We start from the raw sequence: 15,851 nt of genomic DNA, 5'->3' as shown, positions 1-15,851 counted from the left end.
AGGTAGAAGACTTGGGGTCCGCCTCAGGTTGTCGATCTCATGTCATCACCCTCCAGTCGTCCGTATCGTCTTGTTCTCAGCAGTCAGTCTGGAAGGAGAAACCGCAGGTGACAACGAAGCGACATGTAGGGTTGATCTGCAAAATGCATGTCAATCATAATGTTACAACAACCTTGCCTACCCTGCAGTGGGTACCTGTTTACCCGTGATTGGGACTGTATGTGTTCTAGCAGAATTGACCCCATGGAGTATCTATCAACCTCCATCTCCATATCCTACCCCATATCCCTCCTTTTCCCGTTGTCCAGTCTACGCCTCCAACGACTCTCCGCATCTCCGAGATGTCCATGGGTTTTCCATCGGGATGACTCCGTTCAGGTCGCAGTTCAGCAAGTAAGATCTCCGCAGCCATCTTCGCGCTGCCCACGCATCCTTCCAGCAGAGGTATACCCGGGTAAGCGTATGATCCTACGATATGCACGATAGTTGAAGGGGGCGAATATGATTTCGAGGTATTGCGTAGGAACGGTAGGATCTTGCATGGTTCTTTCAGAGGAAGTGCACTATAGCAAAGATCTCGTCAGTCGTGTTAAACAGACAACCCCTCGAAGCATGAAGTTTCCCAAGCTAAGTAAGACCTATTGGATGGTGGCATGGAAAGAGAAACATACCGCTCTAATCTAGATATGCTCAGTACCTTTGTCGGGTCTATCGGTACGCAAGGATTCGTCGTTTGTAATACTGGTAATTCATCGCCGTACTTCCGTTTCAGGCGAGAAGGAGGATATATAATCTGTGTTGCCTGAGTGTATGCCTTGTCCTTGACAGGCATGAAGTAAGGTACCGGATATTCAGGTGATCGATGGGTTGCAGAACTCGCTTGCGAGGCAGGGAGAACCATCTGATCATCAGGAAGCAAGAAATTCAAATCTCGCCTGTCTTTGTGTGAAGGTAAGATGGAGGTATCTCGGTGCGTGACGACTATCGTTTCCTGCGTACAAAAGACCGGTCAGTATTCCTATCAGTCTATGTCTTTCGTCATGCACCCTACCACCTGAACTTTCTATGATTGAAGGAAGGACTTCGTAGATGAACTCACCCGATAGCGGACTTTACCCAAGGCAGCTCTCATCTCCGAAATCTTCCTTTTCTCCTTATCCCGTCCTACACCCCTTAGACTATCCTCCAATCCCTCCAGTAAACGCTTCGCAACGCTAGCTTGCGTCGCCAAGATCACTCTGTCCACCATGATCTCCTCGTTTCTTCCCCCTGCATCTGCACTTGAAGTCTTCATACTCAGCCGTATCCCTTCTTCAGCAGAGATGTATTCCAACCCTATGATCTCCGTTGACAATTTTAGATGGTCCTCGCTTTGCGCAAGTACAGGTCTGACCAGTTTCTTCGCTATGTCCGCGGCAGAATACCCTTCTGCAGGATGATAATGGTCCGTTCCCAGTGTCAGGTGTATATATTCCAAGACGATTCTGACGGGCAACGACCAGACATCTGCATCTGTCATTGTTCCGACTGCCGAAAAGAGGGGTAAAACGATCTGCGCGATGAAGAAGTCGAACATGTCCCCTAAAGGCGTCCATACGGGATAAGGTCTGAATGGGATTGGTATTGTAAGTGGATAAGATAAGAACGAGGAGATTGTCGAGGTAAATTCGCGTAAAGTCAGGTCCGATGGCCGGGAGATGCATCGAGGTAAGAGGTCATGCCATGCGACCAAGCTGAGAAGCACCATCATCGAATAGCATATTGCGACGCCGATAAAGGTTGCGAGAGCTCCCACGAGTGTAAAGAATGTCGACCATGCTCGTGAGGGTAAAGACGGTGTCGAGTAGCCTGAAGAACCAGAATGTATGAAATACGTCGAGGAGGGGGAAGAGAAGGAGAATTTGTAGTTGGCTGTTTTCAACGGGATCCCCAAATGTCTGTACAGAGCAAGAAGCAATGGATAGTAGCCTACAGAACAGAAGTAGATGGTTGAGCGCAAGTCGAAAGATGACCTTCGGGGAGTTCACAAGCAGTTGGAGCTGTGATGAGAAACATACCTCCTTGAAACCCTCTCATGGGTACATCCACAACCCACTGCTCATCCGGACGCTTCTCCTCCTTATTACTCCTGCTTCTACTCCTTTGACGCGCTGATTTCTCATGTTGACTTGGAGGACGATCCAAAGGGACCGTGACAGACTGAGAGTGGAAGCCGACTTTGTCCGACTATGTGATGTCCCATATACTGGTCAATTAATGATTGAAAGGAACCCACGGCGAACACTCACTTTCTCTATTAAAAAGACTTCTACACCTTCCTCACGTAACAAGTAAGCAGTAGTAAGACCGGCCAGGCCAGATCCAATCACAGCTACTCTCATCGTCACCGACTGCCCTTTATCTTATCGCATCAGAGTCGAGGCCTACTGAGCTTGTGGGTATGTTTGGCTTGATTGACAGGATTGGGTTTTTATCGGTTCAAAGGACGAATGTGGAGTTTATCGCGTGACGTAAAAAAAGTGGAATCTCCACAATTGTGGACAGAGAATATTCTGACCTATCGTCCTATCAAGAAACCCGAGACCGTTGCAGAACTCGGATAAAAGGTAGATATCTGTCGGTAGGAAGTTATCGTATAATTGAGTAATAGGTTGCAGCATGTATATTCGCTGATGACGAGTAAGTACGAAGTAGTCAAGGAACAAAATCTCGTATTGACGCGAGGCACTCGAGGACTGGGTTTCATCGTCCGATAACAGAGGGACGGGGATGAATGTGACTGACCCCTTGCCGTACTCCGCATTGCTCGGACATCAGCATACACCCCGGAACCACTTCTTGGCACCACACAAACGAGTCATGAACAAAGGCCATCCGTCACCGCTTGTCCAGGTATCAGGCCACGCGTTTTGGATGCTCGTACTGGTAATGCAGTATCTTTTGTCGCAGAAACTCATGGGGCTTCATCGAATCTCAATAGCTGTGAATTGCCTCCGAGACGTCGGTCTGCAGGAACCAGCAAATACCATCTACCATCTACCTGTGGCACTGGACTATATGTCCGAAATATTTCGTGGCAAAAATGCGGTTCTCAATTGAGAGAGTGAAGCGTAATTGCGGCCAAAAGGAGAATTATAGGCTAGCGGTTCATCTACCATTTTACACTTCAGCGCTAATCTAGTCGAATCATCTATTTGATCTCATATTGCAATTACTACTGGAGTACGTTCATCTCCGTTCGGTATTACTTGGTCAGGTGATCATATCACATCCTCTTCCACGGATCCGCGGCTCGCGAAAAACCATGACTTGCCGCCGAACTCGACCAAAAAGGTCTCAAAGCGTTGTCGGTATCAAAATTCATCTTGATGCAGGTCGCCGAAGTCTTGAATGAAATACCTTCACGGTGACTGGACCAGTCGTGCAGCTTGATTAAAGATACATGAAGGAACGAACAGAAGAACGTTTCAAGCCGAAACCGCACAATGACCGAGCCGAAACGAGATGAAACCGAAGAGCTCTTTTTGCAACTGACACATATATCTATCAACACGTGGTAACTTGATACCCAGTACGTTAAATTTGCAATACATCTGTAGAACTGTCCGCTAAGAGAATTGTTATTAACAGATCTTGGTATTTTGTGTGCTCTGGTATCTGGATTCGTTTACGGATTGATGCCGTATTTTCTCGATCGTCATGCCAGCATCCCACGATCGAGAGCCGTCTTATCATATGTCATCTCAGGGCTATCTTTACTGAAAAGTGGAGGTTTACCTTTACCTTTCCATCGGATTTGATTCTGTTCTTGGTGGCATGGGAAGAAGTGTGCGTAGATGCTCCCAGAAAAGGACGAAATACCTGGGCCCACTGCGTGTGACTGATCGACATACTGCGAAAGACAGGACAGACGAAAACGCCTCTTAAGAGGTCGACCTGAAGCGAAGGAGTAAGGTAGGGCAGCTGTAGCAGCCGCCCCGGGGGATTCCTGCTCTGACTGGTCGTGGGACCTGGTCAACAACGCCTCGGAGGTTTTAATTCCAAAAGTTAAGGGTTCAGATATTTCATTTACCGGCATTTGAAAATTGATCGAAATATCTATAACCCCACAAAGCTAAATCTGCGAATTGGCCATAGGCTGTCAGAACAAGATGATTGTTTCAAGAGGGAGGGAGAGAAAGGAAGACGCGCTATACTTTGCTTAATGAAAGGTAGGTCGCTAGATGGGATGAAGGACCGAGCAGTGTCCAGAGGCAGAAATCCCCCGACGATGGGGGCGTGATGCGCCGAGGTGTCCAAGATCAGGTCTGAGATGTATCGCATGGGTCACTCACTGAGGCGTCTGCATGGATGTGGTGAAGGTTGATGCGAGAGCAAAATGCGAGACGCGACACGGCAAGATTGGAGATTCTTCCATGCCGAGACAAGACGGTGGGAAAACAGCGACAAGCAATCGGGAAGACCGCCTCATACGAATATCACATGTATCTGCTTTGGCATGAGGGAGAGGACATGTCTTATGATCCATTTAGTAAAGATTACATCGCACCCTCCGTCCCTGGCTCAACCCATGAGACATACCTCGGTTCTGATAAGCAACACAAGAGAAAATTTCATCTCATCTCATGAGGTGTGAAAAGGGTCTAAACCCAAGGGCTATTAGGGTAGTCACCAAGACAGGACAAGACGAGACAGGTCAGGTCAGGTCACCGGACGCGGTTGTGTCGATTTTTTTCCTTTTCCTCTGAGAATGCCCACCTCGCGCGGATTGTTGGAGAGGACTAGATCAAACTTGGTTAAGGGGGTCTCAAGCTCGATCGTCGGGAGTTCGGGAATGTCTCGTAGGAACCAAGACGACAGACCCAATTCAATAGCAATTGCCGTTCATTTAATGTCTAATATACATGTTGAGTGCAGAAGTCGGCATGTTTGACAGAAACAGAGAAACAAGAAGCCGCAGCAAGATACCCGATCTTGAAATGAAACGATGAGAAGCGTCTTCCCCCCCTCATTCCCCACATCGGTTTCCACGTAAGACAAACGAGAAAACATCAGGGTCCGACAAAGCAGCTGAAATACCTGTCTGTACCCGTCCTGGATGCATGACAGACGGCCAACGGAGTATGAAGTATGATATCAGGGTAAATTGGGAGTAATATAAGTCGCCAGGGATTAATCATACAAATCATCCAAAAAGCGAGCTAGTGAATTTGCATCTTTACTTAAAGAGTAGTCACCACCTCTTTTTCTTACTAAATAATTCTATTTCCATGTCGGCATCGAGATATAGATATCCATCTTAGATATCAACTCTCACCACATCCCCCTCCCCCCTCTCGTCGTCTCAAATCATACCTTCATTCCCTCCATCTCTTCCACTCTATTTCGATTCCGTTCATCTTTCCTGTCGCCGTCCCCTCGACGTCGTTCATCCCCATCGTCAAGCAGCTTAAACGATACCGATCTCTTGCAACTGCGTAATCGATTTACGGAATACCAATATCCCTCATTCGCATCGGGGATTCCCATAACCATATTTTCAGACTACCCTATATATATATACATCCAAACATTATCTAAATCGTTTTGTAAACTCTCGTACTATCATCGTTCAACAGACATCTGAAACCAACTCCGCTAGGACACAAAAGTACAATCATAAACCAACAATCTTGTTGCTGTCGCTATTCACAGGTGAGTTGACATGCTTCCCGATTCCGATTGTCCCATCAAAGTCTGTCTCTTCCTCCACCTCCGAATTTAGCGTAGATTCATCCTTACAAGGTTTCCAGTCCAGTCAACTTCTGCTGTTCCCACACACCACAAGAATTAGTCACTGGTCATCACCGCTATCCGTATTTTCGCATCGGATGCGTGAATTGTCTCTGTCTATAATCCATCTTAATGGCGACAGTTTTCATCGCTGCGCGTTTCTGCCCATCTTTTCAACGAAATCGCCGCACTCAGGAGTGATAGCTGACACATTCATTCTACAGACTTCATCGCTTGTTCCAGAAATTCTAATTTGGCCTAACGATCCAGACTTCGGACATCCTATCTAGGCTCGATAAACTCATCCCGGAAAAGCTCAGGTGTCAATTTTCATACCTGCATTCTCCGCCTCACCTGATTCGTCGATATCAGTCGTGTCCGTAACCGGCTCCTTTTTCGAGATCAACGCCCGCTGAGTCAAACATCTCAACGCTCAAGGCCCGGAGAACCGGAATCAGCTATCATCTGAAACCATCAGTAAATCGTGCAATCAAGCAAACATTCGCTTGAACGCAACAAACCACTATATACAGAGAACCCAGCTAGTCAATTATTCAAGATTTCTTCCTATTACAACAACCCGCCTCCTCCGCATAACCCTATCATGTCGCCTACTTCCTCCCTTTCATCCAAATCCCTCTTATCCAGCTTCAAAGGAAACTCTACCACCTCATTGATGAACATGAGCGACGACATGGATGGACGGACCAGAAATGCTAAGGCGCAGAAGAGACACAGAGAAAAGCAAAAAGCTCGAGTAAAAGCTGTGAGTACCTATGACGATTAGCAATCTCACAAAGCACAGTGGTCCGGGGGGATGCACATTGACTGACTTGCGTCCTGCTTACAGCTCGAAGAATCTGTCCAAGTCTTGACTGCGCAATTGGAAGATGCCCGACGACAACTAGGTCAACTGCCTTATCCGCCCGGACCATCTCGAATGCCCATTGGTACCCATTCTCCCGAATTCGCTCAACTGCAGAATGAGAACAGTTATCTCCGAGATGAGAATTCGGATCTCAGACGCCAATTGTACACTCTGCGAGTCACTTATGGTCAGGAGAATCCCGGCGGCGGTCAAATGCCCAGCCCACCGCCAAGACACGGCAGCGGACAAGGTCGGTCTAACACCGTAAGTTCTGCTTGTGCTGCGAGTTACGGCAAGCTAATGAACGAAGATAGAACCCTTCCGGTACTAATGCTGGATCTGAACAAAACAACAACGATCCGTACAGAAATTCAGGTGGGAATGGGAACAGAAGCAGAGTTCTCTCGGCTTCCTCGGTAGGTACACCACACGTGAGATGATTTGGTTTCCTGCAGAACTGATGAATGAATTCGCCACCCAGGCTCCGACCGCCTCGCCTTACGTGTCTTCATCTTCCTTTCCAGCCGATCTAAGGGCTCATTCACTCTCAAACAACAATAACAACTCGTCAAATAACAGTAACTCTGGACCAAACAACAGACCTCAGCAAATAGAATCTAATTATCCTGTGCGATACGAAGGCCACATGTATCCTCCTACTGCTCCACCACCTCATGCCTTGCCTCGAAGTCAGATGTACAACGTCGAAGGCATGCAATATGGCGGTCGAGGTGGAGAAGGAGGCGAGAACATGCCTTGGGGCCCTGAGGTGAGTCGAAGTTCCAAATAATCGCACTGCGTTGCCTATAATCCCAGTTGAAAATTGTAGAAACTGATCTGTCTGTTCTACGCTACAGTCTGGACCCCCTCCCTTCGCCGGCGGTATGGGTTATCCACCAGTGAACTTCCACGAGAACAACTCGTCTAATGCTGTCAATGAACCATGGAGACAAGAACACTAGAGATCTGTGGAATAATACCGCCTGAACAATTGGATCAGTTCGCCTTAGTAAAAGCACGCATCTCTCCCCTTTCCTCATTGCTCATTCACGTATCTTCAATTCGATATCTCCATATGTTTACGTTTCTCCATCAGTGACTTCACGAAAATCTTTGTACATGGTCTTATAATGGTTTTCTTCTTTCTTCTCTCGCTCTCGGATTCTTCGGATTGGATCGGATATACAGTACATGGCTTTTAATCAACATAGTCTTTTCCTTTTTTCTTTTCTGGCTGTCTTTCCTCTCTCGGCTTCCTTCCATACATGTTAGTGTCTCTTCGCTTTTCGCTCTTTTATCGAGTTGTGGCCGTGGTCTTGGAACAGAAATGCATTGCATCGAAAATGTATCTCATTTTATGACATTTGACTGACCTGTCTTGCTTGCGTTGAATCTTACTCCCACATTGCTCATTACACTGGACAGTATGGTAAGACTCACTCAATCACGGTCGTCATGTTCAAATCGCGTCAGATCAACTGAGATCAGGTCCAATCTCTGCTGTAAGTTACAAGTACGAGAGGTGAATAACCAATAACATCATCCTCTAGCGAGTCAACGTAAGATTCACGTATTCTCAGGATTTACCGCCAGACGGCCTCACCTTCAGGTTCTCAAGTCCTCATTCTACTCTTCGTGTGCCGTGGCGCTGAGTTTCCCTTATTTGACGTTATTGTGCTCAGGTTCCGATTTGCAAGGTGCTTGGTATGCATCGGGATACGCTACTCGTAGGATACAGATACTCGAGCACAGATAATCATTTGCCGGACGTCATAGTTACGATATAGAGGAGATAAGATATGGATATTTTCGCAAGACCGTCGTTCCCTTGGCAAGCACAAAACGCTCGTTACGCAAACGCGCTGCTTTTGTGCGGCACGCTTAACTCAACGGGCAAGTCACTAGTCGGGTGTCTTGGTAGCTTGAACGCAGCTCTTATAGCTCGAGGCTCCATTGTATGTACATATGTACTGTAATGGAGGGGAAATTCTGCTTCGCTTCTCAAGATGCTTTGGCACACTCTGGCTATTGGCATCCTTTGCCTCTAGTAGCCTTTGTCTCTCTGTCTAACTACATCGAGGCAGGCCTTCGCCAAGTCAAGAAGCAAAACGGAGCGTAGCCTGGACCGTCATCACCACCATGCACATCCATTGTGAACTCTTCAAGGTCAATGGACGGGTGGGATCATGGAGCATGGCAGGCAGTCGTACCAATATGCATCTTCGCTCACAATGGCTCATATGTAAACACGAAGACCTGCAGTATCATCGCAATTGCGACACCCGACCTACTGTGAACCGAATACTTTCGTCTTTGTGACGAGAAGGTAGCGCTTTGACATACACAGAAACAGAAGCCGATTTCCAAACTAAACACCTCACAACAAACAGCATGGCCGACAGTCTCTCTCTTACATACTGGAATTCGTGAGTATTTGTGCGTTACTGTGCGGTTGGGCAGTTCAGCGGGGACCTAATCGGACGTTTGCCACCGTACTGTACGCTGAAGGTTCCAACGTATCACGCTGAATCATATTCACAGACCGCCAACAGATAATCCCTTTCTGCGGGGGATCGGCACTGTAATCTACAGCTTGCGTCACGATCCCTCCCGGGTGATCGATGGCGTGACAGGGCTGTCCCGCCGAGTTCGACCGCGCGGATGGGCGGACCTGCTCGAATGGTATGCGGGTAACACAGCAGCCAAGACCATTCGAGAGATGAGACAGGAGTTAGTCCTAACATCGCAATCTCAGTCAGCTTCCACGGGGACTGCTTCCGAAATTACCATCGAAGGAAGGAACAAACTCATTGAGGATTTACAATATTACATGTTCAGATGGGAAGGTGTGCTTAGTGATACTGCTACGATTGCGCCTATTGAAGCTACAGAGCAGCTCCTGGACATGATCATACACTGTACGAAGGTTCTCGACCATTGGGCCCAAACCGCTCCAGAGGATAGATACTGGTCGAGCGACATTGTAGAACGCGTGTATCAGGCAGTAACGCCAGGAGACGCATGGATGGATTTTTGGATTACCAGGGATGCTAACACACTGGAATGGGCAGCAAACACCTACGGCATGGCGGTGAATTAGTGCTCGCCCAGATTCGCCCACCCTTCACGCTAACGGAGTCAAGCCAACGAAGGGAGCATCGCGGCCAAGAAGAATGTGACAATCACAAGGGGGGTTAAGTAGACGCTATGTATATAAGGTAGAGGTCGATCTGAAATTGACACATGATACTCCATCTCTGCAGATACGAAAGCGAAGCAGACGGACTCTACAGGTGTGTTATATACCTTTTCTCGATCAGCCAGCAGATAGTTGCTAAGTGGAGCAATGTCTACTATGACGTTGGTGTCCTCGAGCTTCGACACACATTCGCGACATGTCAAAATTGATTGTTTACAGCTGCATATCTATATCATACACCATAACGCACTAGACCAGATGAATTACTTGAATTCGGAGTTCTGTATAATGAGGATGAATACCACGATAAACTATTCTTTTATGGAAATCGTGATCATCGTGGCGAAGCCCTACTGTCTACTGAGGTTTTGCATTTGTACCAATTCGTACTAAAGTATCCGAAAGAGTCTTGTCAGCATTTGGCATAGGGGGCGACACATCGTGTACACAGGAAGAGAAGAGCATGAGAGGAGAGAGGCCAAAACACTCACATATCCTCCTTTCTTAGATAATAATTCCTGATGCGTCCCATGCTCCGCAACTTTCCCTTCTGAGAAATAATAAATCTGATCGGAGTGTTGGATGGACGATAGTCTATGTGCGATTGCGCTGTTACCGGACCCAAACGAGATCAGTATAGCGCCTTATGCTTCCACAATTTAATGTATGTCTACCAAGATGCGTGTAATGAAGTGACAGCTAACACTCACATGGTGGTCCTTCCTCGTGACGCCTTGTCAAGTGCCTCCTGCACAACCTTTTCACTCTGACTGTCCAAAGCACTGGTAGCTTCGTCAAGTAAGAGTACTTTCGGATTTCGGATCAGGGCTCTGGCGATTGCTATACGTTGTTTTTGACCTCCCGATAATTGAGAGCCTTTTCCACCGACTTCAGTCTCGAAGCCATCGGGAAGGGACATGATGAAGTCGTACTGCCGACGAAACACAACATGTGAGTCAGCTCAATTCACTGACATGTATTACTGAGGGAATTGTATACTTCGGGTCGCGTACTGGGGAGAAGGAGGAAAGAGTAGAAGGGGAGGAGGGGAAGAGGGGAAGAGGGGAAGAGGGGAAGAGGGAAGAGGGAAGAGGGGAAGAGGGGAAGAGGGGAGGAACGAGGGGGAATATAGAGGTATAAGCGACAACTCACAATATTGGCATCTCGACAAGCATTTTCAATCTCTTTATCCGTAACTTCCTCCATAGGTTTATTCGCTCCCAGCAAAATGTTAAACTTGACTGTTCCAGCATACAAAGTGGGTTCTTGAGATACCAACGCGACTTGATCTCTGAAATTAGCCACGTTGAGCTCTTTGATATCTACTCCATCTAACGTTATTCGTCCGATCAAGGGGTCGTAGAATCGTTCGAGTAGTTGGATCGTGGTGGATTTACCGCATCCTGAAGGGCCGACGAGTGCGACACTAGAGTCAAAGTAGGAACATAATTAATTAGCTTCGATCCATGCACATGGCCAGCAGAGGCAACTTTATCGATGGATCGAATAGCATCAGGACTCACTAAGTTCCAGCAGGTACATCGATATTAAGCTCCCTCAATACCCTCACTCCAGGTCTCGTGGGGTATCTAAAGTGCACATCCTCGATCCGGATATGACCTTGTACGTGATCATGATCCAGCTTTTTGCCTTCGGGCGAATCAGGATCAACTTCAGGCTCGTTATCCATCAATCTAAAGATGGACGCTGCTGAAGAATTGGCTTTGGAGGCATCCGGTACGAAGGTGAACACGTTTCCTGCTTGTAAAGTAGCGAAAATCTATCAAGTATACGGAGTCAGCCCAATGCCCAGATCATCTCGCCGTGACAAGGGGAGACCAGGATGTCCGAAACTTACGACGGCAGTGAGGACAGTGAAGAAGCTGTTCGTAGTGTATTTCCCATCTATGATCCATAAAGCCCCGATGTAGAAGATCAGAGCGATGATGCAGAATGATATACCTTGACTCGCAGCGAAGAGAGCTTGAGATCGAATGGAAGTTCGGCTAGCACATAACATCTTGATCAGCTTCGCGAGTCGAGAGATAGAAGCAGAAGTGTGACTCACAAGTTAACTTTCATGGGTTCTCTCAACGCGTCAGAATAGATTTTGTCCACATCATCTTCCCTAGTCAAGGAAGCAACCGTTCGCACGGCGCCAGCGGCTTCCGAGGCCAAATGAGCAGAGGAGGCATGCAGTTTCTTCATCTTCTGATCTTTCAGGACAACAACCTTGAGTCGGATATACCCTCCCGAGATGAGTAGTGGGATACACGCGATACCAATGAGCGCGAGGACTGGATACAACGGGTATTAGCCTCCTTAAGCGATCGATAAGTCGCCCAAAAACAATCATGCGTCACTTACGAGGTCCGTACACCAAACCGATAATACATCCTCCAATAAGTGTAGCGATCGATTGCACAATGGTGCCAAGGGTTACTCCAAAGAGGCCTTGCACCTTTTGAGGGTTCTCAGCGAGGTTGGAGGTGACTGCTCCAGTCTTTTGACCAATCTCCCCATTAGCTTACCCACAGCTGAGTGGATCTTCAAGATGCCTGGTACTCACGGAATTGGAATCCTCGTCGAACCAGCCAATATCATGTCTTAGAACAGCTTTGAAACTCTCCTTTCTCAATTTAGCATTCAAATCCCAACCCGTACTAGAGAAGCCGACAATCTGAACGTATGTAGCTATGAAGGCCAAAATCGCAGTGACGAAGTAGAAGAGCCTATTCACACAACAAACCATCTTTAGCGTGCGTAATCTTCTAAAGTAATCAAGAATAGGAAAAAGCGACTCACGCTTTTCGGTTGAGTGCAGCCTTGATAGCGCTTTCCCAACCTGGGAAACCTTGAATCTGGAAATCTGCCAAAGCATACCCGAACAAGATAGCAAGAGAAGGATAAACTAGTCCAGAGCAAATAGCACCGATAGAAGCTGAACAATGACTTAGTTTAGCCTTGCATTGATCAGGAACGCAGCATGGGAGAGCCGCCAGACTTACCGAAGAAGTATAACTTCTTCTGAGCTCCGTTCAACTTCAGTAGCCTGATATACATCTTCAATGCGCTAGGCATCTTATCCTCATCTAGAGCCTCCGCTTCTCTTCTAGCTCGAACATCGTCTAGAGCGGCACTAGCCAACGATCTGCCCGTGATGGCTCGCTTCAGGTCAGGGAATTCTTTCTCTTTGATAGGTGAATCGGCCGGGCGGGAAACAGCAGAGAGGGAGGTCAACAATTGATCCTCGGGAGGCTCGACTTTGAGATTTTCGTCTACAGCTTCTTGAGCTAATCTTTGATTGAATACCAATTGCGCATACTATACCGATTCCATGAGCGTCGAGCCACATGCTGATGGCTTGTAAGGCAGCAGAGACACTCACAGGTCCATTTTCATTTGCGAGCAACTCATTGTGAGTGCCCTGCTCGAGAATTTCTCCTCCACCCATGACCAGAATCCTATCGGCATCTCGAATGGTCCTGTCCGATTATTCATTATCGTTAGTATTTCACCTAAATTTCAGGATATGTAGACTTACGATAATCTATGCGCGATAGTGATGGTAGTTCTCCCTTTAGCAGCTTTATCCAAAGCATCTTGTACGATTCCCTCGCTCTGAGTATCAAGTGCACTAGTAGCTTCATCCAACAAGAGGATTCGAGGATCAGACACTATAGCTCTGGCGATGGCTACTCGTTGTTTTTGTCCGCCGGAAAGTAACATTCCACGTTCTCCCACCATGGTATCGTATCCATTCGGTAACTTCGTGATGAAATCGTGGGCGTTCGCATCGACACAAGCTTTCTTGACCAGTTCGAATTTCTCTTCATGTGTAGAGTGTTCCCATCTCGAGCCAATGAGACCATGCTCAACGTTACCACGGACAGTTGTGCCGAACAAAGTAGGTTCTTGGGATACAAGGCCGATTTGTTGTCTGAACCACTTCAGGTTCAAACCCTTGATCTCCTTTCCATCGAGCAAAATCGTTCCGTCAACGGGATCATAGAATCGCTCCACCAGACTGACAACCGTTGATTTCCCACTTCCCGAGGCGCCGACCAAAGCAAACGTCTTTCCGGCTTCGAAGGTGGTGGTCAGACCTTTCAAGATAGGTACATTGGGTCTTGACGGATAATGGAATTTGACATTTTGGAAAGATATTTCTCCCCTGACATTCTCAGGTTTCGATCCTTCGATGGATGCTGAATCAATTGAAGGGATTCGATCGATGGTGACGAACAGCTTGGCAGCGGCCGATCTGGCTTTTGCGACTGCCGCCAATTCGGGTGCGGCTAATGCCATTGAGAAAGCTCCGATGAGTACTGACATGAATACATTGATGACTATACCACTATCTGCTCGACCTTGAGTGACGAGAATGGCTCCGTAGAAGAACGCCAAAGCGTAGGCGGAGTAGATCGAGAAGACTGGGCCCATAAGTTGACATCAGCTCAGATCTTCGACGGCGGTGGTGAGTGCGACGCAAATTCAATTGGAAGTGAGAGGTCAAAGGCGATACTTGAGCACTCACACATTACACTCAATCCACCAGCCTCAATCAGACTCGCTCTCCTTCCTGCCTTTCTGGAAAGCTCAATATGATCATCGAACTTCTGGCCTAAGACTTTTTGCTTGCCAAACGCTTGGACCGTTCGAATACTTCCGATAACCTCTTCAGCCAGGGATCCAGCTTTCGCTACATGCTCCAAGGCGCCCGTTCCGAATTTCGACATCGCCGTCATCATAATTCCTCCGGCGAGGACGATCACCGGGAAAATCGATGAACAAGCTAGAGCCAGTCGCCATGATCGGGCGAATGCGAGAGCGAAACCAGTGACGAAGGATCCCATATATTGAGCGATCAATGCGATCTTCTCTGAAGTTCCTTCTTGGACGAGATGGCAATCTGTCTGGATCCGAGTGGCGACCTCTCCTGCGCCGAGATCATCGAAGTATGCGATCTATAACCCATGAAAGCTTTACATCAGTCCCACGGATATCTCGATTGTCCAATCTCGCGGAGAAAAATCAGAAATTATGCATATTCGGACTCACCTCTTGCCTTAATACCGCTCGAAGGTATTTCTCTCTAATCCGTTTAGAGTTGAGTTCACCCGTGACATTCCAAATAAACATGTATATCCAGGTAGTCAGAAAAATCCCAATACCCAGAGCCATAAGATACAAGGCATTATGTCCTGACTGAACTTTCAGATCATCTTTCGCAGCTTGAAGTTGGTCTAATTGAGTTTGCGTCAAACTGCCCGAGGATCCAGCGATAGCTTGAGCGATGATAGCGTAATTGGTGAAACTCGTTGTCAATCGTCCAAAGATCAAAGTCATCAATGGTTGAGCCGCACCAGCAGCTATGGCCAGTAATAATCCAAGTAACATCCCAGCCACTTCTAAGGGTGTTGAGAATCTGAATAATCTGAAAAAGCCTACTGCGGGTAAGACGGCTGCTTCTTCTTCTTTCTCTTTATCCTTCTTCTCTTGCACATCCAGATCTTTCTTGTGTTTCCCAAATGAGAACCCCTTCTTCTTCTTTGCGACGGAAGACGAAGTGGGCTTCTCATTGGTATGGTCATGGTCGATGTCGTTGCTATTTGTAGAATCACTAGGAGTCGAAGCGCTTGAAGGTCTCTTGGTCAAAGGCTTTTCGTTCTCGCCGACATGTACATGAGTGTCTGCTTGTGATCCCGATGATTCGGTCGAAAGAGGTACAACCGGGGGAACAGCGATGTTTCCTGCTGTAGATGGCATGAACAGACCTCCAGGGAGGGTGGTTGCTTCTTGACCCAGAATAGCTTTCTCATTGTCGGCTAGAGCCTCCCTTTGACGGACGGTATCGGCGTGAGTCATCTCGGTGTATTGGTGAGCCGGGTTCGATGGACTGTCGGGTCGAGCGGGCTGCGAGGAGTCAATCACATCCCCCAGTGCGGGGGCTTGTGTATTTGACATGGTGTTTTATGCGTATGTGATGATGGAGATCGGCTTTTGAGAAGT

The 15,851-nt window shown here is 47.5% G+C and overlaps 4 protein-coding genes across 4 annotated transcripts; 2 read left to right on the top strand and 2 right to left on the bottom strand.

Moving 5' to 3' along the window:
• Positions 1–226: 226 nt before the first annotated feature.
• Positions 227–2,381, bottom strand: I303_108045 (uncharacterized protein; the record flags this gene model as incomplete). The annotated part of the gene is made up of 5 exons (XM_018411296.1): positions 227–563; positions 672–991; positions 1,100–1,968; positions 2,058–2,226; positions 2,289–2,381. The coding sequence occupies 5 exons, from the start codon at positions 2,379–2,381 to the stop codon at positions 227–229; spliced, it is 1,788 nt and encodes a 595-aa protein (XP_018259964.1).
• Positions 2,382–6,376: 3,995 nt separating this feature from the next.
• On the top strand, positions 6,377–7,602 carry I303_108044 (uncharacterized protein; the record flags this gene model as incomplete). Its single annotated transcript, XM_018411295.1, has 5 exons — positions 6,377–6,538; positions 6,623–6,904; positions 6,955–7,056; positions 7,122–7,409; positions 7,498–7,602. The coding sequence occupies 5 exons, from the start codon at positions 6,377–6,379 to the stop codon at positions 7,600–7,602; spliced, it is 939 nt and encodes a 312-aa protein (XP_018259963.1).
• A 1,429-nt stretch (positions 7,603–9,031) lies between these two features.
• Positions 9,032–9,740, top strand: I303_108043 (uncharacterized protein; the record flags this gene model as incomplete). The annotated part of the gene is made up of 2 exons (XM_018411294.1): positions 9,032–9,066; positions 9,182–9,740. The coding sequence occupies 2 exons, from the start codon at positions 9,032–9,034 to the stop codon at positions 9,738–9,740; spliced, it is 594 nt and encodes a 197-aa protein (XP_018259962.1).
• Positions 9,741–10,189: 449 nt separating this feature from the next.
• Positions 10,190–15,806, bottom strand: I303_108042 (uncharacterized protein; the record flags this gene model as incomplete). The annotated part of the gene is made up of 15 exons (XM_018411293.1): positions 10,190–10,228; positions 10,331–10,448; positions 10,550–10,770; positions 10,992–11,265; positions 11,363–11,619; positions 11,698–11,845; positions 11,908–12,136; positions 12,207–12,342; positions 12,409–12,571; positions 12,645–12,780; positions 12,848–13,163; positions 13,228–13,324; positions 13,384–14,272; positions 14,377–14,806; positions 14,901–15,806. The coding sequence occupies 15 exons, from the start codon at positions 15,804–15,806 to the stop codon at positions 10,190–10,192; spliced, it is 4,359 nt and encodes a 1,452-aa protein (XP_018259961.1).
• Positions 15,807–15,851: the final 45 nt, after the last annotated feature.

This window comes from Kwoniella dejecticola, chromosome 10, assembly GCF_000512565.2.
Source record: "Kwoniella dejecticola CBS 10117 chromosome 10, complete sequence".
In the NCBI taxonomy this organism is placed as follows: Eukaryota; Fungi; Basidiomycota; class Tremellomycetes; order Tremellales; family Cryptococcaceae; genus Kwoniella; species Kwoniella dejecticola.
This window is presented reverse-complemented; position numbering and strand designations above follow the sequence as displayed.